The sequence below is a fragment of the Penicillium solitum genome (genome assembly GCF_028829755.1).
Source record: "Penicillium solitum strain IBT 25940 chromosome Unknown utg000001l_segment0_segment0, whole genome shotgun sequence".
NCBI classification, from domain to species: Eukaryota; Fungi; Ascomycota; class Eurotiomycetes; order Eurotiales; family Aspergillaceae; genus Penicillium; species Penicillium solitum.
This window is the reverse complement of record NW_027072121.1, coordinates 7,629,226-7,649,880: the sequence shown is the minus strand read 5'-3', so window position 1 is coordinate 7,649,880 and position 20,655 is coordinate 7,629,226. Positions and strand designations below refer to the sequence as shown.

General features: G+C 48.9%; 11 protein-coding genes across 11 annotated transcripts; 6 read left to right on the top strand and 5 right to left on the bottom strand.

Annotated features, from left to right (window-relative positions):
- Window positions 1-242: 242 nt before the first annotated feature.
- Window positions 243-1,966, bottom strand: N7455_002927 (uncharacterized protein; the record flags this gene model as incomplete). The annotated part of the gene is made up of 8 exons (XM_040955157.2): window positions 243-398; window positions 446-631; window positions 685-898; window positions 952-1,118; window positions 1,181-1,459; window positions 1,530-1,554; window positions 1,611-1,692; window positions 1,747-1,966. The coding sequence occupies 8 exons, from the start codon at window positions 1,964-1,966 to the stop codon at window positions 243-245; spliced, it is 1,329 nt and encodes a 442-aa protein (XP_040814271.1).
- Window positions 1,967-2,106: 140 nt separating this feature from the next.
- Window positions 2,107-3,592, top strand: rpp1 (ribosomal protein P1; the record flags this gene model as incomplete). Its single annotated transcript, XM_040955154.2, has 4 exons — window positions 2,107-2,484; window positions 2,662-2,739; window positions 2,846-2,975; window positions 3,034-3,592. 4 exons carry the CDS (start codon window positions 2,107-2,109, stop codon window positions 3,078-3,080), a joined length of 633 nt encoding a protein of 210 aa, XP_040814518.2. The 3' UTR covers window positions 3,081-3,592.
- A 493-nt stretch (window positions 3,593-4,085) lies between these two features.
- On the bottom strand, window positions 4,086-5,295 carry N7455_002925 (PQ-loop repeat-containing protein; the record flags this gene model as incomplete). The annotated part of the gene is made up of 5 exons (XM_040955282.2): window positions 4,086-4,235; window positions 4,294-4,352; window positions 4,409-4,458; window positions 4,512-5,113; window positions 5,197-5,295. The coding sequence occupies 5 exons, from the start codon at window positions 5,293-5,295 to the stop codon at window positions 4,086-4,088; spliced, it is 960 nt and encodes a 319-aa protein (XP_040814397.1).
- A 745-nt stretch (window positions 5,296-6,040) lies between these two features.
- Window positions 6,041-8,194, bottom strand: N7455_002924 (transcriptional repressor TCF25 family protein; the record flags this gene model as incomplete). The annotated part of the gene is made up of 1 exon (XM_040955059.2): window positions 6,041-8,194. One exon carries the CDS (start codon window positions 8,192-8,194, stop codon window positions 6,041-6,043), a length of 2,154 nt encoding a protein of 717 aa, XP_040814365.2.
- A 443-nt stretch (window positions 8,195-8,637) lies between these two features.
- On the top strand, window positions 8,638-10,378 carry ptcF (type 2C protein phosphatase ptcF; the record flags this gene model as incomplete). Its single annotated transcript, XM_040955143.2, has 3 exons — window positions 8,638-9,137; window positions 9,191-10,210; window positions 10,267-10,378. The coding sequence occupies 3 exons, from the start codon at window positions 8,638-8,640 to the stop codon at window positions 10,376-10,378; spliced, it is 1,632 nt and encodes a 543-aa protein (XP_040814497.2).
- An 873-nt stretch (window positions 10,379-11,251) lies between these two features.
- On the bottom strand, window positions 11,252-11,794 carry N7455_002922 (putative mitochondrial export translocase Oxa2; the record flags this gene model as incomplete). The annotated part of the gene is made up of 1 exon (XM_040955202.2): window positions 11,252-11,794. The coding sequence occupies one exon, from the start codon at window positions 11,792-11,794 to the stop codon at window positions 11,252-11,254; it is 543 nt and encodes a 180-aa protein (XP_040814517.1).
- A 650-nt stretch (window positions 11,795-12,444) lies between these two features.
- Window positions 12,445-14,371, top strand: N7455_002921 (alpha-1,2-mannosyltransferase ALG11). The gene is made up of 2 exons (XM_040955218.2): window positions 12,445-12,925; window positions 12,977-14,371. The coding sequence occupies exons 1-2, from the start codon at window positions 12,540-12,542 to the stop codon at window positions 14,313-14,315; spliced, it is 1,725 nt and encodes a 574-aa protein (XP_040814346.2). The 5' UTR covers window positions 12,445-12,539; the 3' UTR covers window positions 14,316-14,371.
- Window positions 14,372-14,575: 204 nt separating this feature from the next.
- Window positions 14,576-15,221, bottom strand: N7455_002920 (ankyrin repeat-containing protein ANK1; the record flags this gene model as incomplete). The annotated part of the gene is made up of 3 exons (XM_040955207.1): window positions 14,576-14,904; window positions 14,974-15,151; window positions 15,210-15,221. 3 exons carry the CDS (start codon window positions 15,219-15,221, stop codon window positions 14,576-14,578), a joined length of 519 nt encoding a protein of 172 aa, XP_040814467.1.
- A 463-nt stretch (window positions 15,222-15,684) lies between these two features.
- N7455_002919 (DNA-directed RNA polymerase III core subunit RPC11) lies at window positions 15,685-16,247 on the top strand (the record flags this gene model as incomplete). The annotated part of the gene is made up of 4 exons (XM_040955105.1): window positions 15,685-15,694; window positions 15,763-15,972; window positions 16,064-16,158; window positions 16,212-16,247. 4 exons carry the CDS (start codon window positions 15,685-15,687, stop codon window positions 16,245-16,247), a joined length of 351 nt encoding a protein of 116 aa, XP_040814476.1.
- A 1,157-nt stretch (window positions 16,248-17,404) lies between these two features.
- On the top strand, window positions 17,405-18,905 carry N7455_002918 (elongation factor 1-alpha; the record flags this gene model as incomplete). Its single annotated transcript, XM_040955243.1, has 3 exons — window positions 17,405-17,409; window positions 17,467-17,735; window positions 17,797-18,905. 3 exons carry the CDS (start codon window positions 17,405-17,407, stop codon window positions 18,903-18,905), a joined length of 1,383 nt encoding a protein of 460 aa, XP_040814319.1.
- Window positions 18,906-19,961: 1,056 nt separating this feature from the next.
- Window positions 19,962-20,495, top strand: N7455_002917 (uncharacterized protein; the record flags this gene model as incomplete). The annotated part of the gene is made up of 1 exon (XM_040955135.2): window positions 19,962-20,495. The coding sequence occupies one exon, from the start codon at window positions 19,962-19,964 to the stop codon at window positions 20,493-20,495; it is 534 nt and encodes a 177-aa protein (XP_040814445.2).
- Between the last annotated feature and the right edge of the window lie 160 nt (window positions 20,496-20,655).

Here is a 20,655-nt window from a genome sequence, read left to right as displayed (position 1 = left end):
GACACCGAAGTGCCCTCGTCCCCAAGACAAATGCCAATGCCATACCATAACGCCTATCGTCACATAAAGAAAAAGAAGAGAAAACAAGGTGAGGCTCTGATCATACAATCACAGACCACTGTATGCCAAAGACATTCCATGGCCAATTCTTCATCAACATCGGCGCAAATTCACAAACATCGGTGGAAATAAAACAAATGAGTAGAGAAAAAAAAAGGCATCGGTCTAAGAAACCTGTTGTCTTAAGACTCATCTGCCTCATCAACCACTGCGGCACGGAGTTCCCAAACCAAATCGTAGCATTCAGCTAGTAGGTTATTGACACTGCCCTGGCCCTCTGGGATATCCGGACCCACATAGAATTTCCCATCAACTCGCATGTTATCAATCGAGTTAAGCTGTTTCAGTCAGCTTTGATACACAAGCAGTGTGGACAGTTACATACCTTCATGCTGTATGGGTACAGTTCGCGCGAATTTGCAACGCCTCCAGACTCTTTGACTTCAATCAAGCACCGGCGGAGAGTTTGAAGTTGGTTATAGACTGGGAGTAGAGCTTCAGATACAGGTTCCGATGAAATCAAAAGCGCATAGATGTATGCATAACTGCGACGAATAAGGTAGAGGAGCGTCTAATCATATGTTAGCCAAATCCACCAAAGAATGCCCCAAAAAAGATGCTTACTCGCTGCGCGTGCAGATCCGCTGGTTGGCCCTCAGCATCGACGAAATTTCCATTAACCCGTGCCTCATCAATTCGGTCAAGCTTTCGCTGGTATACGAAAAGGTCGGTTTCGCGCAGAGACCAAGCTTGTGTTACAGACAAACGATCCAATTGGTTGCGGATTTCCAACAATCGTTCGTATTGTTCTCGGAACCGTTCATCAATTTTGCCCTCTCTGTATTTGAATCAGTCGATGTCCGATCATCCCGTTGGCAGGCGAGAACATACCGTTCGAGCACAATTTCAGTCCATCGCCAACACCTGTGAATCAAAGACTTGAGGTCGTCCTGCCCTGCGAGAACATTTCCCTCCTCATCCACGAAGTTGCCGTCCTTTGATGTATTTTCAATTTTCTTCAGTTGTTCTCGAAGAGCGTTTACTTCCGAAGCCGAGAACTAACAAATCAACCATCAGTTAGTACTGGTCAGATAGATCATACAATTATTCGATGCCATACCTTTGACCGAGTGTTCACAGCTGATGTTGACCGCAAAATTGAAACCAGTGTCTCGTGTGCCTGCGCCAAGGGAGGGGCCAATACGGCAAGACCCTTCTGCAACTTCGCCAGTGACTGTTCACATTGTTCCAGGCGGCTTTCCAATAGTGTGAGAAGAGCCGGTGAGTATGTGTTTCGGCCACGCTCAAGAGTTTCCCGTGTAGACTCTAGTGTCTTGGTGATCGAGTTCAAATCCTTCGAGCTGTAGAATCCAGCCTCTTCAAGGTGATCGAGTAAGCGCTGCAAAGTCGTTAGTGTCTAGAGCGCAGAGCTAACAAATAGAGCTGCAAGAGATCCCAGGGGTAAATACCTGGATAGTAGTCGCCAAGGAGTATCTAGCAAAATGTCAGTCACGGTCATAAGATGGCGGGGTAAAGACATTATCACTCACACTGCGGGAGCTTCGTTGTTCTTCCCAACTGTCAAAAACAGCAGGGAAATCAACTGGAAACAATCATCCAAGATATAATCCACTATCATCGAGCGTCAGTCACCTCCAAGTCGAGCGCACGATCTACTGAACTCACAGCGATTGTGTACCAAACGGCGATCTTGCTCTTTACGAACCGAATTGAGCTTCTCAACTTCTGCGATCACTTCCTCATAAAGTGGTAGGACATCGCGGGACTTTACATATGAGGACTTGTCCCGTTTGATTAGGAGCAGCGCGTCGCGGGTTCGGAGCAGGTTTTCAAGGATGGGCTGCTCCCGCGGATCCAGCGGGACCGGCATGGCGGGGGACTCCATGGTTAGAGAATGCGATAAGTAAGCACGTTGGAAAAAGTAAGGTTGAGAACAGGTTGAATAAAAGAGATAGGTTTCTTTGAAGGTAAAGACTAGTACAACTGATCGTACGTTTGAACCCCACCGGGATGTGATGTCAATTAATGAATGGATCGATTGATAGGGAGATCCTGCAGATACGACCAAATCGCACGGGCCCCGCCGCGGTTTACTGGGGGATTATGTCATCTCTATCATTATGTCATCTGGTCCAGCTCCGTTTATGGTTAGCGGCAAGTCACGAGGAGGGGAAGAGGCTAAACCCAATTAGTCCAAGCCCTAAGCGAGGGCTTTTTCCCACACACGGCGCGTTTGCCCTGTTCGGGTGTCTATCATTGGCGTTCTCCTCTCTTCTTCTTTCCCATCCCCAACTCTCTTCAAGACACCCAGTCCGGTCAACACCACCCGTCGACATGTCTACCGCCGAGCTCGCCTGCTCTTACGCCGCCCTCATCCTGGCCGATGACGGTATTGAGGTCTCCGTACGTATCCAAAATTCCTTGAAATTGGTGGGATAGTGGAGGCTTGAAGATCGCACTTGAAGCTTTATTTACTGTGTGAAATTGAGCCTTGGGAGAAACACAACAAGCTGCTACAAAACCACTGGGATCAAACAACGATTATGCGAAAATGGTGGCTGACCTTTAATCTTCATTCAGGCCGACAAGATCCAGACCCTCATCACTGCCGCCAATGTCCAGGAGGTTGAGCCCATCTGGTCCACCATCTTCGCCCGGGTAAATACCTGATCCCATTCCACAACCCGCGCCAATATCGAAATAACCCGAACATGGCCGCGCGCGACAATTTAAGATTCGATAACTAATTCGATTTTCAACACAGGCCCTCGAGGGTAAGGACATCAAGGAGCTCCTGACCAACGTCGGTTCCGCTGGCCCCGCTGCCGCTGCCCCCGCTGGTGGTGCCGGCGCTGCCGCCCCCGCTGAGGCCAAGGCTGAGGAGAAGGAGGAGGGTAAGTTTTGATATACACCTCTCTGGTTTGTGAGACACGGTACTAATCCCCACTACAGAGAAGGAGGAGTCCGATGAGGACATGGGCTTCGGTCTCTTCGACTAAGCGTCTTATCTCCATATCGAATTTGAAAACTCGTTTCCTTTTTTCTCTATCCCTCAACCTCTTTTCCCATTGCCGCTATGCGGCTCCCTCGACGATTCTCTATTGTACTCGATACACCACGACCCCCGCTACGACCTAGAACCCGGGGAAGAAAAAAAGAAAATTAGCAAAAGAATTCAAACGGACACGGACATTCAATGGAGACTGGGTGCTCGGTATACCTCCGCGTCATAATTTGACCGAGGTAGACTGGATCGGATACCGCTGCGATTCCGAAACTATTGTTGCTTCCTGGATTTTAGGGGAATTGAAGAAAGTCGTTTGGCACACTTCTTGGTTTGTCCATGATCAAAGTTCTGCTTTGGTCTGGCGAGTAGATGTATGATTCGTTTTCTCGCCCTCCACATGGATCCAGCTAGTTTAGTTTGCTCGGTCCTTGTGTTCTGTCTGTCATGCGACCATGAACCAACAACGAATGCCGTCTGATTCTTATGTGGGGTACTTGTTCGTAGGCCAAGTGGCGTAGTGCCGTAGGGCTGATCGTCGGCGTCGGAGCTCTCGCGCATTGATGTTATCGATCTCAATGTGATATTTCGTTGAGCGCGGTAGGTATTTGTGGTTATCGCTCAGCAGACTGGAGTCCTCGTCGACGGTACAAAGTACAACATGCGTCTGTAGACTTTTGAAATAATTAACACCTTGGATCTATGATTGCATCGATAATATCGGTGAGGTGCACTGCTAATCATTCCAAGGCTGTGCTATCTTGAGCAACACACCCTACTATTTATAATTACATTGACAGTAACGATCATATATATCGAATTCAGCCACCAGTTCACTATCAAAACAAACGCTATGCTATTCCAAATTTTTCCGATGTCCAGCATCAAACGCATGCAAATCATCTCCCATCCAAAGACTCTTGAGCTTGAAAGCAAAGTTCATGTTCGACGGTATATAGACAGAGGCCATTGCTCTAGATCAAAGAGCAACTGTCAATATTTAAGAGATCGCGGAGAGACGAGGTTCCTCAACAGCGTAGATCCGGAATTGGAAGAAGATGACTGCATCCTCAACCATAGTTCCCAGCGATCCAATCAACCATGGGAGATTGGTGAGGAAATATTCCTTCTCTGTAGAATGACAAAGAATCTATATCCACGCTGTTAGCTTGCGTCCAGTTTATAGTACAATTTGGAGTATCACTCACCCCTGCACCGTAAGTCAAGTTTCCTAGAAGAGAGAGAATAAAGAACAAGAGCGACAATCCTAGACAAATGTCAACACCGGCCTCGTATCCGCATCGAAATGTAGTAAGAAAATACCTTCGCACGACTTCTGGCTGTAGTTTTTGTAGATCTGAGGCAATCTCGCTCTGCAATCAAAGTCAATACCAATTCATCAGCCCTAATGAAATAAGATACTCACCCTAGGTAGCACACGGCACTGAAATACCCCAGCACCAGCCCCCCAACAGCCTCGTCAGAACCATTGTTATTCTCCAACGGCGCCGGCTCCCACATCCCCGTCTGCCAAGCCATGGTCCAACCAGCCATGCCAATGAGGAAAATCCCAACAACACTAACAAAATTTTTAACCCACGCCTTACGGCCATAATCATTCTCCTCGACGATCTTGGCCAGAGTATCCTCGACCTCGCTCTCGCGCCGACTACTGGCGTGATAACGGCGCAGTGAGCCCGACGACCGCCGTCGCGACTCGGAAGACGCGAGGGAGTCGCTGAATCGCCGCCCCAGCAATGGGGTAGTTGGGTCTGGGGTCTCTGTGGACGAGCGTCGGCGATGGAACGGCTCGGGACGCGAGTTGCGCACTTTATAGTACACACACTGTGCGATCAGCACACCGTCTGCGATGCAGAAGTATACTGCGATCGCAACGATCACAGGCACGAGCCCGGATAGTAGGCCGCCGGCGAGGTTTGCGACATCGCCAATGAACCAGACAAAGACAAAGAGGAGAGATATGGCTTCTGAGTTGCCATTGCGGTAGTTTTCAATGAGTTGAGGTACCTATACCAGTATCGTTAGATATGAATCGTGCCCGCTTTGGCTTTCGAGGTGCGAATCTGGTTTATCGCGCTTGTCAAACATACCAAAAGGAAAAACCAGCAGGTCATAGATACTGAGCCCAGGAGACCAGATGCAGCCTCCCGGGCTGTTAGAGGTATAGGGCCTTGTTCCATGCTTTCCATGTTCTGCGACAAATGTGTGTTGAAGTGAAAGAAAATTGCGCGGGAGATAAGAGGCTATGACACAATCTGGTTAGTCCCGCTATGTCCAAGCTTTCAAGGGTCCAAGCACCTACAAAGTAGAGAAAATCTCTTGAAAATATAATAATATACTACCTATGTATATCTCAGTATGTGTATATTAGAATGTACAAATGATTTTTTTTAAACCAGAAACATCCTTGTCAATTGACTAGACCTATCAGCGCGGGATGATGCGCAGCAGCCAAGCATTGGAGAATTTCCACAGCCAATGATACACTCCATTATGGTCATGCAAGTCTAAACTACAATATGTGCTACATAGTTATATACTCCATACTAGTTAACTACCTACTATGATCGATGTAAATAAGCAATCTTCATCGGTTATTACTCCTAGAGGATATAAATTCTTAGTTGAAAAGTCCCAAAGGGGTGTGGAAAACATATACTTTGATTCTATATATCTTTCCCGAGGCAACGATCTATATCGCCCAAAAAAGTTGGAAGACTCCAAATAGACAATTGAATAATCCTCTTTTTTTTTAGCCATGACATATGTTGACTTTGTCAAAAAGATACCCATATTCTCGGTGTGTGGCTTTTTAGTTGACCGTAATTCCCTAAATAACCCAGAGCCACGCTATAAATGTTGTACATAGAATCATTCAATTATTCTCTATTGTACTCGGACTAATACAGAATTCATGTTCATCATGAAGCTGCATTATTCTCCTCGCATAATCGCGAGTTCGTCCTCGAGCATGCTGACCGCAAAATCTCCAAGAGAGTCCTTGATAGTGCTGTCTAACAATCGTTGGCGGGCTGTTTCTGAGATTGCCGCCATGCCCTCCAAATAATTGGTCAAAGGCGCATAGTCCACAACTACTTCGCTCCAGTTGCCTCTATCGACTCCGTACTGGGAAAGGAAGATACGAAGAGTTTGCAACCCCTCGCGCGTGAGCCACCCTTCAAGGGCTGCCGGGTCCCTGAGTGGTGGACGTGAGTGTGGTATATCGAAATGTTCTGTATCCTCATCCTCATCCTCAAATCCAATTGGCTCTTCGTCGTCTGATGGTACATTGGGAGGGCGGGCGTCGTGGTTGATCTGGCCGAGGAGATCCTGCAGCCAATTTTCGCCACCTCCAGCAGGAGCGGCATATATGGGCGTGGGTTCGGATTGCTGCTTGTAGGCCTCGGATTCGTAGGGGGGAAGAGGGTCGGAGGAGGACAGTCGACCAGCCACAAAGTGGTTGGGAAGATGGGTTGTCACTTTAGCTATATCGGACAAGACCACATGTCGAGCGATGTCCAAAGTGATCTCTGGCGGATCATTAGGCTCTTCGCCAGAGATAGAATCTGCGACTTCCATAATGAGAGAAATAGCCTCGGGGGTATTCCAAAGATCCTTTGCACGGGCGATGTAGAGTTCAGTAAGCAGCTCATGAGCGCCTGTAGGAGGCATCTTGCCCCATATTTGCTTAGGAACGTGCTGGACATCAAGTTCCTGTGCTAACCTGCTGAACATCCACGGGTAGTGAGCCATGGCGAGATGCAGCTGTCGGCGACATTCTTGGGGCTTGTTCAACCGGAGGTATGCTATTACCAGCGAGCACTGAATATTGGGGAGGTCGGCCCAGTCGCGACTAAAGCGTGTCTGGGTGCAGAGCTGCACGAATTGTGCGTATTCTCTACCTCGGAGCGCGAGGTGGTCGATGAGCAGTCTCATGCAGTAAGGATCGCTGCTATCCAGACCGAGCAAGAGCTTGGCCCATTCGTAAGCGGTTCTCCATGTACCCTTCATTGCTAGGTTGGAGATGTACCTCCACCCAACAAGCCAGAGCTCTCGGTTCTCCGCATATATGAAATCAAGTCTGGCTTCGCCTTCCTTGAGACGGTTGGCAAACGAAGAGTGTACTGAGCGTCCGATATTGAACAGAGCTCTTTCCATCAGATCGGCAGACACAGCATGGTCGCCTTGGTGTTTGGCAATCTCCGACACTTGAAGAAGCGTAGAGATATGGTACGGGTTGTATTGGAGGTGTCCGATCAGTCTCTGTGGGTCCATCGATTCCACACAGAGGTCGAACTGCCGTTGTACATCTTGGTAGGCAGTATTGTGTACTAGACGGTAGAGAGTCTCCCCGGAAGGAAGCTTCTCTACAGTCTCCATGCCTAGCCCTCCACTTGGAGCACGAGGCCACTCGTCTTTACCCTGCATAAGAACATTGCGTCGTAATGTAACTCCAGCCAGACTTTGACCTCGGCTAGCTGGACTGTATCTTCCCGTCAACGCCTGAGCAAGGTCGACCATTTGACGATTGCGATCCCGACGACGGCCCGTTCCATTATCCGCCGGCTGATCAAAGTTTTCTAGAACAACATTTCCAAACAGTCTGCGCATCTCATTCGTTGCATTGAGAAATTTGGGTTCGATGCCGAGCAATTCACTCGTAGTCTTTGGGAAAGAGGCCTCGGGAGTGTGTTTGGTAGATATACCTGTGCCAACTGACGAGTGCCCACCTGTTGACAACTCTTTCAATGCCCGATCGATTTCATCCAGGTCTGCTTCATTTGATTTTGAAGGCGGGGTATTGGCGGGATCGGAGGTTTTGGCTGCCTTCTTCTTTTTTTTCTTGTTGCTCTTTTTGGGCTTTGTTGGGGTTGGTTCAGGCTCTGGTGTCTGTGTGCGGGGTTCCTCCTCAATTTCCTCCTCTTCCTCCTCGTCCTCATTTTCAGCATTCAGCAAATCAAAGGCATTGAATTTCGGTTTCGCGGGGCGCGGGGCTTCGTCTTCGCTTGACTCATCTTGTTGGTCGGATTCTCGCTGCTGTTCTTGTTCACGCAGCTTCTGCAGCTTTCGGATTGCTCGAGAAGACATCCTACGCACTGAGGCAAAAGCCTTTGAACGTATGGAATAAAAGCTGCCTGCGAAAGTGGGAACAAGAGAAGAATGCTCCGAAACAAAACCGCGGGGAATGACGACAGAGACTAATATGGATTAGCGCCCTTTTGGATAACATTTACACGTGACTCTCATCTTGAGGAGACCTAGCTCCTTGACAAGCTTGAAACCTCATCTACATACAATCTCGGAGTTATTATCTGCCTTGCATAAGGCACAGAAGTTTATAAGCTATCATACTTACTGCTGGATCAATGCGTTGGGCGACTGTTCAAGCCTGCCGTACTGCTCGGCGTGCACCAGTATGGAACATTGCCGCTAAACGGCCGTGCCCTTTGACCTTCAGCCAGCTGCGAGGTATTCGGCCATATTCTGGCGGCAGACGATCATCTCACACTCCGGTAGCTCCTCAATCATCTATGCATCGCCGCAACCTCTCCCTCGCCGTTATCTCGACCGTCGTTGCCTCCGGGGCATGGTATACCTATCAGGGTGATACCGTTAAATCGGCAGCAACCCAGATCCGGGGTTTCGCATCGAGTGCCCTCAACTCCGCCTACGCAGAAGGACCCGCCGAGTCTACACGACGTGCATTGATGGTCAGCGGCGATCAATTCTACACCGCAACACTCTCCGGAGACCAGCCTATTGCCAAGCATACAGACGATTCAGATCGCCAAGTCCTCGAGATGTTGACTCCCGAGCAGGCGACCCAAAAGCTTCGGAAGAACGAGGAGTCATATTTGGTCAATCGGGGCAAGGGTGTTGTTCGTTACGATGTTGTTCAGGTTCCCAGCAACTCCCCCATTGAGGACGACCATGCGGAGAAGATAGTGGAGATTCCAGCGTCCGTGGCTGCTGTCAGCAATGGCGAGCCGAGCAGTGACTGGATGTTCTGGGGAGTTTTTGACGGTCACTCGTACGTTATGTCAAGGTTGGATACTTACAATGCATGTACTAACTATAAACCAGGGGCTGGACCACATCTGCGAAATTGCGCAATGTTTTGATCTCATATGTGGCCCGTGAATTGAACACAACTTATAAGGCTGCTTCTGCTGATCCATCTCTCCTCGTGCCAACATCCGAGGCTATCGATGCCGCCATCAAGAAGGGGTTTGTCCGCCTCGACAATGACATCGTACATGAGAGCTTCAAGGAAGTTCTGAAGTCTAAATCACGACGGGTTGCCGCCGAGCTTCTTGCTCCTGCTCTATCGGGATCATGTGCTCTTCTCAGCTTCTATGACTCCCAGTCCAAAGACCTCAAGGTTGCTGTTACCGGAGACTCTCGCGCAGTTCTGGGCCGTCGCGGCCCTAGCGGGAAATGGACTGCTACTGCTCTTTCCGAGGACCAGACTGGTGGCACCCCATCTGAAATGAAACGTTTGCGTGAGGAGCACCCCGGCGAGCCATATGTGACCAAGAATGGCCGAATTCTCGGCCAGCTTGAACCCAGCCGCGCTTTCGGTGATGCTTTCTACAAGTGGAGCCGGGATGTCCAAGATACGATAAAAGCGAAGTTCTTTGGGCGCACTCCTCATCCTATGTTGAAAACGCCTCCCTATGTCACCGCCGAGCCTATCATTACTACCACCAAGATCGATCCCTCCAAGGGCGACTTTGTCGTCATGGCTACCGATGGTCTGTGGGAGATGCTGAGCAATGAAGAAGTTGTCGGCCTGGTTGGTCATTGGGTTGAGCAACAACAATCGGCTGCTGCAGGCACGGGTAGCAAGGCTTGGTTACAGAGCTGGTTCGGGTTCGATGGTCAGAAGAAACTGCCCGTGGAAACTGCAACCGACGGATCGACCGAGGGCCAACGGCGTCCCATCCGCCAGCAGCAATATGATATATCTGGTGCGGCTACTCGATTTGTCGTCGAGGACAAGAACGCAGCAACGCATCTTGTCCGGAACGCAATGGGCGGAAAGGACAAGGATATGGTGTGTGCGCTGTTGACACTACCCAGTCCTTACTCTCGCCGATACCGGTATGGATATCCTTTTTATGACATTAACTTTTAGCGGTTTGGCTAATTTTTCTTAGTGACGATGTTACTGTTGAGGTCATCTTCTTTGGCCAGGGCACTGATTCGCGCACTGTGGAAGTCAATCAGGAAGCGAGTGCCTCAGAGCAGCCTCCGAAGTCGAAGCTTTAGGCGTCCGTTTTGTTTTTATCTTTTATTCGTGACATTTACAAAGCATTTTGAAGGGTGGCGGGCTTTTTTTTTGATACGTTTTGCAATCTACTTTCTCCAGTGGGTCGCCGCTCCTGGGTATATGGCAAGGCCAAGACAAGATACTAGGGAATATGTAGATTCTCTAATCTTACGAATTATCTACAATGTCCCGGTTATACATAGAAAAATTGTCTGTGTGTTAGAAGCCTTTTACCTCCTTTGTACTCCGTATATTGTACGCAATAGAGTGATAAGCGCAGCATGTTTACTCTGTGCTATCATTCTCATTCCTAGTCCTAGCTGTACTTCTGTAGCTACTAATTGTGGACTTACATATAACATCCCTAATATCATGCTGAGCCACCTGGGCACATAAGTCGGATTATTAAAGTCGCACGTCGTCAAGAATAGAGGCGGCATACGCGGCCGACTATTCTTGTGAGTGAGAAGTAAAAAAAGATATTGTACATGAATGCGGATGGGCAAAGACAGTGATGCTACACAAAGAACCTCGAAACCAGTCGATGAACTATGTGCATCTTGGATTGCCATTTCGCAGGGGGGTTGGACCAAATTATGAACGTTGACGCGCGGCCCCAGAGTTTAGCCTGTGCTGACACTGTCCGAGCCGGCTCGTAAGGTCTGTACCAGTCGCCCAGAGGGCATAGATTGAACCAGATCTGACATGAGCTTGCTGCCAAGATTCGGTGTGAGTGTGGCCTCCATCATTTAGAGCCAGCGCGTGGATAGGTCACAACTCTATAATGTAGTATGGCTGGGCAAACCACCTTCAATTCGTGGCATAGGGAAGAACCAATCTCATTCCAGATGAAACGTTTCCCGCCGATGGAATCAGCGCAAGTTTTTCAATTGGAAAGGGTCATTATCACCCGGCTTCTCGAAAGCGATGGATCTCTCATTGAAGCGGTTGAATGTCACCGGCGAAAACACCTTATTGTCCAGTATCCAAGTCTGCAGCGTAGCAAGATTGGTACTGGTAATCCAGTAGAGCATAAGCGCAGTCGGCATCTCTTGAACAAAGCTTGCGAAGCCAATATAGCATGTAAAAACTATGACAAATGCCCGCAAACCGGTAAAAGAGATCTGCTTGTACATCTCGGTCTTTGGAAGGAATGGGATCTCCTTCCAAGGTCGGACTTTCCATCCCATCAGAACGTTCCCCAGGATCGACGCAGTCAGAAAAACTGGCAGCACGCCTGTTGGGTCACCAGCCAGCAAATCCGGGAACCAGAGAGCGCCCTCGTTTGCAAGAGTGGGCTCAATGGTTAAATGCAGAGAGTTGGCTGCGGAGGCAGGGTCTTGCGACTCGATCAACGATGACAGCCAGGCAATGATTCCCTTATTGTTGCCGCTCATCCCGCGTAGACTCTCCATGAGCGCAATGAAAACAGGTATCTGCAGGAAGCTAATTGCTTTGTGCTTGCCGGATACTCCCCAACGCTTATGAAGCTCAGCTGTTCGTTTTCTTATATCAAGCAAAGCATTTTTCTTTGCTTCAGCACGTGTTACAGTCTTGAGACCCGTAATATCTCTGTGTTGACTTGAATGTATTTCTGCATATCTCTTTACCCAAGCGCTTAGAATCGGCGATAACTTTTTTTCGCGATGGCGATGGAGTCGAGAGTATAACATGATGGGCAACCCAACAAATGTACGAACAAGTACGGCTGTTAAAGGAATTGAGGCGACCCATGGTAAACATGAAACAGTGTGGACGCCGTGAATAAATGCAGTAGAGCCGTCTAGTGCAAGGTCGAGGATGGTGGATGAGGTTGGTCTTGTTGGGTGGAAGTGTCGAACTTGCGAACGAGGCAATTGTACAACTTGCCGCGTTAAATGCAGAGCCTGTGCCGAGCGGAGGGCATACATTACTGCTGGCGGGGTGAGGGATGAGATAAATAATAAAAGATAGCTAGAAAACCTGAAGCTATAAAAGCCGCGGAACGGAAATCGGAGATTCGTCATGTGACACGTATGAGGTTACTTCATTGGCCCGACTGATCAACTTGTTGACAGCAAGAGAGGGGGACCATTTTCTGACTTGTTCTCTAGTTTGACTTCAAATTCTCTTACTATGTGTGATTTCTGATGAGGTCTCTTTAAATATTGCCTTTTCACCATGGCCCTCTTATCAAACGCCATTCTGGCCATTCTGGTCCTCACCGCCACGGCGATCCTACTTCCGAAGCTAACAGGCGTTCTTCTCGGTCTAGTCTTTCGGGGTGTGGGCTGGCTGATATGGCGACGAACGCGGTCTCGCCGTGAATATGTGATCGCGCGGGCGCGATCTGAAGAGGAGGAGTTACGCGCCTCACGGCCGAAGGGTTCAACAGCTTCATTACCGCGGAACGGTGCCGAAGATGAGGACTGGGAGAAGGTGGATAGCTCAGGTACAGGCGGGGTACAGACTGCAACTGGCAGTGAAAGCAGTGGCAGTATTGGCGACGAAAACAACCAGAGTCCAGAGGACTGGGATGGGATTATTGGGTTCTTCCACCCATTCTGGTATGACATTCTCTATACATATCAAAACACAACGCTGACTAGTTGCTACAGCAATGCCGGCGGAGGCGGCGAACGAGTCTTGTGGGAAGCCATACGTGCAACACAGAAACGCTGGCCGAAGGCAATCTGCGCTATCTACACGGGGGACCATGAAGTCAATAAAGCCACGATGCTGGAGAAAGTGGAGAACCGGTTCAACATTCACCTACATGCGCCGACAGTGGTGCTTCTATACTTGACGACACGCAAGTATGTTGTTAGTAGCTCATACCCTTACATGACGCTCCTGGGGCAGTCGCTGGGGTCACTGGTTGTTGCCTACGATGCTTTCACGCTGCTTGTACCAGACGTTTTTGTTGACACCATGGGCTATGCCTTCACACTTGCTCTGTGCAAATGGTTTTTCCCGACAGTGCCTGTTGGCGCCTATGTTCATTACCCGACCATATCAACCGACATGCTGGCCTCTCTTGACGATAAAAGTGGGGTGCAAGGTATCAATTCCGGCGCAGGGAAGGGGTGGAAAGGGAAAGCTAAGCGTCGGTACTGGGAGATCTTCGCCAAGCTGTATGGCTGGGTCGGTCGCCAGATCGATGTAGTTATGTGCAACTCGTCATGGACAGCAGCGCACATTCGCACTCTCTGGGGCGCCGCCGGCAAGAAAAGCAGCAACAGCAGTGGCGATGGGACTGCATCATCTCCAGCGGTGGTGTTCCCTCCAACAGCAGTCACAGAACTACAATCAAGTATTGCGGTTGACGCGGAGAGCGAGAAGGATCGCCAGCCTGTTCTACTTTACATCGCCCAATTCCGGCCAGAAAAGAACCACCCACTAGTATTACGCTCGTTTGCGCGATTCCTACAAGAACGAACAAACAGCCCAGCCTATGAAGGTCAACCCGCTCCACGTCTTGTGCTCATTGGATCGGTGCGCCATTCCAGCCCTGATGAAACCCACATCTACAACCTGCGCCTCCTGGCGCATGAACTCCGCATCCGCGACCATACCACCTTCTTGTGCGATGCCAGCTGGCCTGTCATGCTATCCCATCTCCGCACCGCCTCAGTTGGCGTCAATGCCATGTGGAACGAACACTTCGGTATTTGCGTCGTGGAGTACCAAGCCGCTGGTCTCATCTGCGTTACACACGACTCGGGCGGTCCACGTGAAGACATTGTCGTTGATTTGGGCGATGGTGCAACTGGATTCCGTGCTGAAACAGAAGAGCAGTTTGCTGCTTCTTTCGAGGCGGCCCTTGCTCTTCCAGAGGCAGAGAAACTTGCCATGCGGCAACGGGCTCGTCGCTCAGCTCAACGGTTTACCGAAGAGGAGTTCTCCCGCAAGTGGCTGGATCAAGTACAAAAGCTTGTCAAGGCGTCAAAGGTCTAACTTTGTGATATCCCCCTGGAAATAGATCGAGTTTAGTGGTCCACCGAAACAAGAAGTCAATTCTATGATAAAACCCTTTAAAGGCTGTACTTAATTCGTAATAATCGTAAAATAGAAATAGAAGATGTGGCTAGGCCTAAGACTCGTGCATAAGAACAGACATCTCAACTAGGGCAACACAAGCCTTCTAACCATAAAGTGAGACCTTGGGAGTCTGCAATACGATGGATGACAATGCGAACACCCTGAACTCCCCCGCTTTAATCGCTATCACTGGCCTCTCCACCATCCGAGTCAGCTCCATTGCCGGTATTTTGAATACCTTCAGCCATGATATACTCGGTTTGCTGAAGGGTCTTCTTAATCTCATTATTGTTGAAGACCAGCTCAGCAGGTTTCTGACCATGCTTATTCCGCACTCGAGGATCACAACCAGCCTCACACATCATCTTGATCATGGCCTCACCCAGCTCTGCGTCTTTATCGTTGGCGTACCGCACTGCGATGTGCAAAGGCGTGTCCTTGTCCAGCCGGGTCAACGGGTCACACTCGAAGTATTGGATATCAAACAGGGCATCCATGGTATCATCTAGCCAAAATAAAAGAGTTAGCTTCCATGAAACATTGGCATTAAAGAAGTGGCACAGTAAACACATACAGCTGCCGTACTGGGCACAGATGTGCAATGCGTGGTTTCCCATGGAGTCTGTCAACTCGTTGAAGAAGTGTGCCACTTGCTCGTTTGTCTTCTCTTCCATTTCGTTCAGTACTTGTTCAATTAGGTGGGGTTGGTCCCGGCGGCAGGCCTCCACGACCAGCTCGCGGGGTGATGCGCCCTAAATCATAGTGGCATTAGCATTGATATTTAACAAGGGGTCTGTGAGCAGTATTCACCTCGTCATCCATCTCTGTATATGGGTTCACAGAGTCCGGGTTACCCGAGAGTGAAGTCGGTAGTACAGGGAATGGTGCTCAGCGGTAATGGAACGCGTGGAGCTAGTTGTAACAAGAGTCGGGCGTTTTGTATGGGTATTTTGCTGCGCAGAATAGTTTTCCACAGGGAAACAAATTGTAATATGTATGTACAAGCTGGATTGCAGGTTAAACAGGCATCCAAGTTCCTGGCAAATACTACGGGTTATCGGAGTTGTTCCCCAGGGACATCCCATACGCGGGTCGCTCGGATATACGATTCTCCGTATTCTGTTTGGATTTAGCCGCGCGCCTATATCTCTTATCATCGACGGTGATGTTCTGCAGCTGACGGCGACTATAATTGTACAGCTGCTGCGAACGTAACTTTCTCCTGGTCTAGCTATCTATCACTTTATTTGCCTTACCAACTGCATCCTCTAGCCAGATCATCAAGATGCTAGTCTGTACGTGCTATTTCCGAGTTGACGGTGTCTATCGGCAGTCCAGAACAGAAACTGACTCCTCTCTCTAGTCTGCCCCAATTGCAGTAATGCGCTCACCATTTCCAAAGCGGAATCGAGCACAAGATTCCCCGCAGGTGTGAACCGCTTTGAATGCCGCGTCTGCCCCTACGAAGCTCCGCTGGAAAAGAACTATTTCGAGAAGAAAGATATGAAGCAAAAGGAAGTGGACGATGTCTTTGGTGGCAAGGAGGAGTTTGCCAATGCTGATAGTGTCGGCAGTAAGTTCTTTTTGCTATCTTCTCTCAGAAGTGACATGTCCGTCGAGATATACAGAGCTAACATACTCTCTTTTTTTTTCTTCCCTTACAGCTCAATGCCCCGCCGAAAGCTGCAATGGGGAACGTGCGTACTTCTTCCAGCTGCAGATTCGCAGTGCAGATGAACCGATGACTACATTCTTGAAGGTATGTCTCCCTCCTTACGTCTAACGTGAGGTACCCGTGTCTGACAGCTCCAGTGTACCTCGTGTGGTGCTCGGTGGAGAGAAAATTAGAATTGGGCGACAAGGCTGGAAACAAGTCACTCGCATTGCTTTTTACTTTTATTTTTGAGTTTTATTCCAGCGAGGTGCAAATGGCGCATTTACCCAGTGTTTTACGGGGGGGGGGGGGTATGTAACTCCAAATTATCAAGTTGATACAACGATACCCAAATTAAAAATTGATCGACGTCACAGTCCAGCGCACAGATTATTTTACGATCAGCAGAAAGTTTTTAGCTGGATCTAGCATTTTTATGCAGTTTTATTTCCTATCTTTTTTTATTGTGGCTTCAAATTTTGCGCTTTTTAACTATAAATACAATTGATCTAGTACAGATGTAGAGCCCGACATTGATTTCTGCCTGAGATACGGAGTAGTATACCAAATAAGAATCTGATCAAAACCAAAAAGATTTTCCATGCATGACATTGTTGGTGGGATGAGTTGGCGGTGAGAGTGTTGCCCCTCACCCGCGGGGTTCTAAAAGACAAAGAGGAAAAAAAAATTGAAAATTTGGATCCAAGACATCCAATATCGCCACGGTAATCCATACAAGGCCAACAGAATGCGGAAAATCCACAAAGTAAACAATGCAAACTACAAGTTTTTCACCCAACCACTCTGCGTTGCTGCCCAGTTCTAGCGTTTAGAGCCACCGAGTGGGCTGGGACGGAGCCGATGAAAAAAAAAATTCGCACGGGGTGGAGTGCCATGGCAGGACACAACCAGGGAAACGGAGGGGTGTTCCAAGCATAGAAGTAGACAGTACTTTATAAAGTATGGATAACCACATATTGTAGTAAGTACATCTACATCAGCCCACCAACCCACTTTGCAAAATCTGCGTACACGGGTAAAGGTTGGAGCCAATCAGGAGCCCTAACCGAAGAGGGCTTGGCCCCACCTGCTGACTCGCCTCTCTCGCTTGCCCCTCCATATAAGGATTTCCCCTCCTCCCCTCTCCCACAGACTTTTCTTTCTTCCTCTTGTCTGCTACAGTGAGTATTTCCTACCCTCCCTACTGCTTTTCAGCTCTTCCCCTTCCAACTACTCTTACTGATTACTTTTGCTCAGTACCTCTACGCGTTCTGCCGTAGTCTCTGAGCAATTTTTCCACAGATTTTTTCTAGTATCTTACAAAGAACTACAAAAAGTTCCAACCGTCATCATGGGGTATGTTGACCATCGCTGACTCTTCAGAAGATTTCGAGACTGACTTTGACCCAACAGTAAAGAAGAGCGTAGCCACATCAACATCGTCGTTATCGGCCACGTCGATTCCGGCAAGTCTACCACCACTGGTCACATGATCTACAAGTGTGGTGGTATTGACCAGCGTACCATCGAGAAGTTCGAGAAGGAGGCTGCTGAGCTCGGAAAGGGTTCTTTCAAGTACGCCTGGGTTCTTGACAAACTCAAGGCTGAGCGTGAGCGTGGTATCACCATCGATATCGCTCTCTGGAAGTTCCAGACCGCCAAGTATGAGGTCACCGTCATCGGTAAGACACACTTTCCCAGTCGTTCTCTCAGTTGGACACATGCTAATATATCTCATTACAGATGCCCCCGGTCACCGTGATTTCATCAAGAACATGATCACTGGTACCTCCCAGGCCGATTGCGCTATTCTCATCATCGCCTCCGGCACTGGTGAGTTCGAGGCTGGTATCTCCAAGGATGGCCAGACCCGTGAGCACGCTCTGCTCGCTTTCACCCTCGGTGTTAAGCAGCTCATCGTTGCCCTCAACAAGATGGACACCTGCAAGTGGTCCGAGGAGCGTTACAACGAGATTGTCAAGGAGACCTCCAACTTCATCAAGAAGGTCGGCTACAACCCCAAGTCCGTTCCCTTCGTCCCCATCTCCGGCTTCAACGGCGACAACATGCTTGAGGCCTCTACCAACTGCCCCTGGTACAAGGGTTGGGAGAAGGAGACCAAGGCTGGCAAGTCCACCGGAAAGACCCTCCTCGAGGCCATTGATGCCATCGAGACTCCCGTCCGTCCCTCCAACAAGCCCCTCCGTCTTCCCCTCCAGGATGTGTACAAGATCTCCGGTATTGGCACAGTTCCCGTCGGTCGTGTCGAGACTGGTATCATTACCCCCGGCATGATCGTCACCTTCGCCCCCGCCAACGTCACCACTGAAGTCAAGTCCGTTGAGATGCACCACCAGCAGCTCAAGGCCGGTAACCCCGGTGACAACGTCGGTTTCAACGTCAAGAACGTTTCCGTCAAGGAGGTTCGCCGTGGTAACGTCGCTTCCGACTCCAAGAACGACCCCGCTGCCGCCTGTGACTCCTTCAACGCTCAGGTCATTGTCCTGAACCACCCCGGTCAGGTCGGCGCTGGATACGCTCCCGTCCTCGATTGCCACACTGCCCACATTGCCTGCAAGTTCGCCGAGCTCCTCGAGAAGATCGATCGCCGTACCGGTAAGGCCACTGAGGTCTCCCCCAAGTTCATCAAGTCCGGTGATGCCGCTATCGTCAAGATGGTTCCCTCCAAGCCCATGTGTGTTGAGGCCTTCACCGACTACCCCCCTCTCGGTCGTTTCGCCGTCCGTGACATGCGCCAGACCGTTGCCGTCGGTGTCATCAAGTCCGTTGAGAAGAACGCTGGTGGCGCTGGTAAGGTTACCAAGGCCGCTGCCAAGGCTGGTAAGAAATAAATGATTCTCGGATGATGCTCATTATGCCGTGATGATTTTTTTCTTTTCAAAAACAGTTACTGGTTCTCAAGGTAGATTTGCTGTGTAGTTGCTCAAAATGACTACCCACATTTTTATGACTCAAGTCATCCTTTTTTCTCGTAAACCTGTATCAACTGTAGAGACGAACGTGTGTAGACAACGATCTGTAAAATATTTGATCACCTTTGACGGCGTAATTTTGTCCCACCCTCGGTCACTTTCGATGATCTTGAGTTCTGTGCAGTATGCCTGAGGCCAGCAACGCCCAAGTCCTATGAACACCCATGTATCATCTACCTCCAGGGCTCCTATCAAGACTGTATCTAACATTCGTTTCGGGTTCTCCTTCTTTCTGCTATACACATATGACCTATTACCTGACTTCAGCGTCTTATTCCAATCTTTGTAGCCCCATTATAGTCCTCGGATTGGCTTCATCTCAAAACGATAGCATGTAGGGAGTAGCATCATGTTCAATCTGGAACCCAGCTGCATATCAATTCAATCCAGATTATTGGATATAGAAGACTTCTCTAGACTAGTCTTTACAGAAGCAAGCCTGATTATTGACTGATTTCTCACCCCGAAATATCTGATCAGCCGGGAACATATATTTTGTTGTCATTTGTGTATGTATATCTTGTGGTTCTTCACCTATGAGTTCAGTGTATAAGGCTCTAGGTGCTAAACACCTCAGTAATCATAGCTCAAATCGGTCTTTATTCATTGGAGCTTCTTTTTGTTGGACTATATACATGTATACTACAGCCAGTCTCGATTTACACGGATGTGATCGTAGAGGGTTTGTCTGATGAAAAGTAGAACGAGGAGGGTGAGGGCCTCGGGTAGTCTTGTCATAGTGGATCGATGCACAGTATGAAAGATAATTGCTTTCAACTCATTTAGCCCCTACGCTCTTCTATAGAAGTTGGTTTTCTGTCATCTTTCATATTCATGTCTTATAGCTACCCCACTTGGTTAAAGGCATTATATTCCTTTTTTGTTGAATACAGGTCACAAATCGTTTGACTAAACATGGATTTAAACCTCGATCTTTCTCTGCCTTCCTACTCCCCAGAGCTTGGAGATTTCGGCAATAAAAACCTAGACTCCGCAACCTTCGCTTTATACACCTTGGTTGACCTCCCGGCCAGTGAGCTTGAGAGCATTGCTTCTTTACTTGATAAGGAGTGGATGGAAAAACAGGGCAACGAAGGACCACATCTCGTCTGCCTAGCGCCTTCGAACAACTTTGCGGGGAAGAGCCTCAATGACATCGTCACGACACATATTCAAATAGACAAGGATGAAACACTTTGTGACGATGCAGGCGCAACTGGAGACCTGGGCTGGTACCCTTCCGCCTTTCTAGTTGTCACGAGCAACGAATGGAAGAAGCATGGGATATTATTTGTGTTCGCGGATACTGAACAGATGGGGTTTCCCATGGACAAATTCTTCTTCCTGCCAAAGGACGGGTATATGATGCTATCTAGTATCATATTTGGCGATGAAGAATGTGCTCGAAGCAAGGAACAATTTGCGATTAGCCATGAGCCCTGCTCGTGACAGCCTATCGACTTGGTCAAATCAAAATCCAAGCGAAGTCGATGATCCACATGGGGATGTAGGCTTGAAACTTCTATACATGTCGGTTGCAACTTATCAATTGATCTATTACACAAATAGGAATGAATTTATCATTTCTCTTGAAATGCCAATGGCTTTA

What these genes read in the sequence shown, in the direction of transcription:
- N7455_002921 (XM_040955218.2), top strand. Translation starts at nt 12,540, where the DNA reads ATGGCCCTCTTATCAAACGCCATTCTGGCCATTCTGGTCCTCACCGCC. An exon ending in GGGTTCTTCCACCCATTCTG is followed by an intron (nt 12,926 to 12,976) that starts GTATGACATTCT and finishes TAGTTGCTACAG; the next exon opens with CAATGCCGGCGGAGGCGGCG.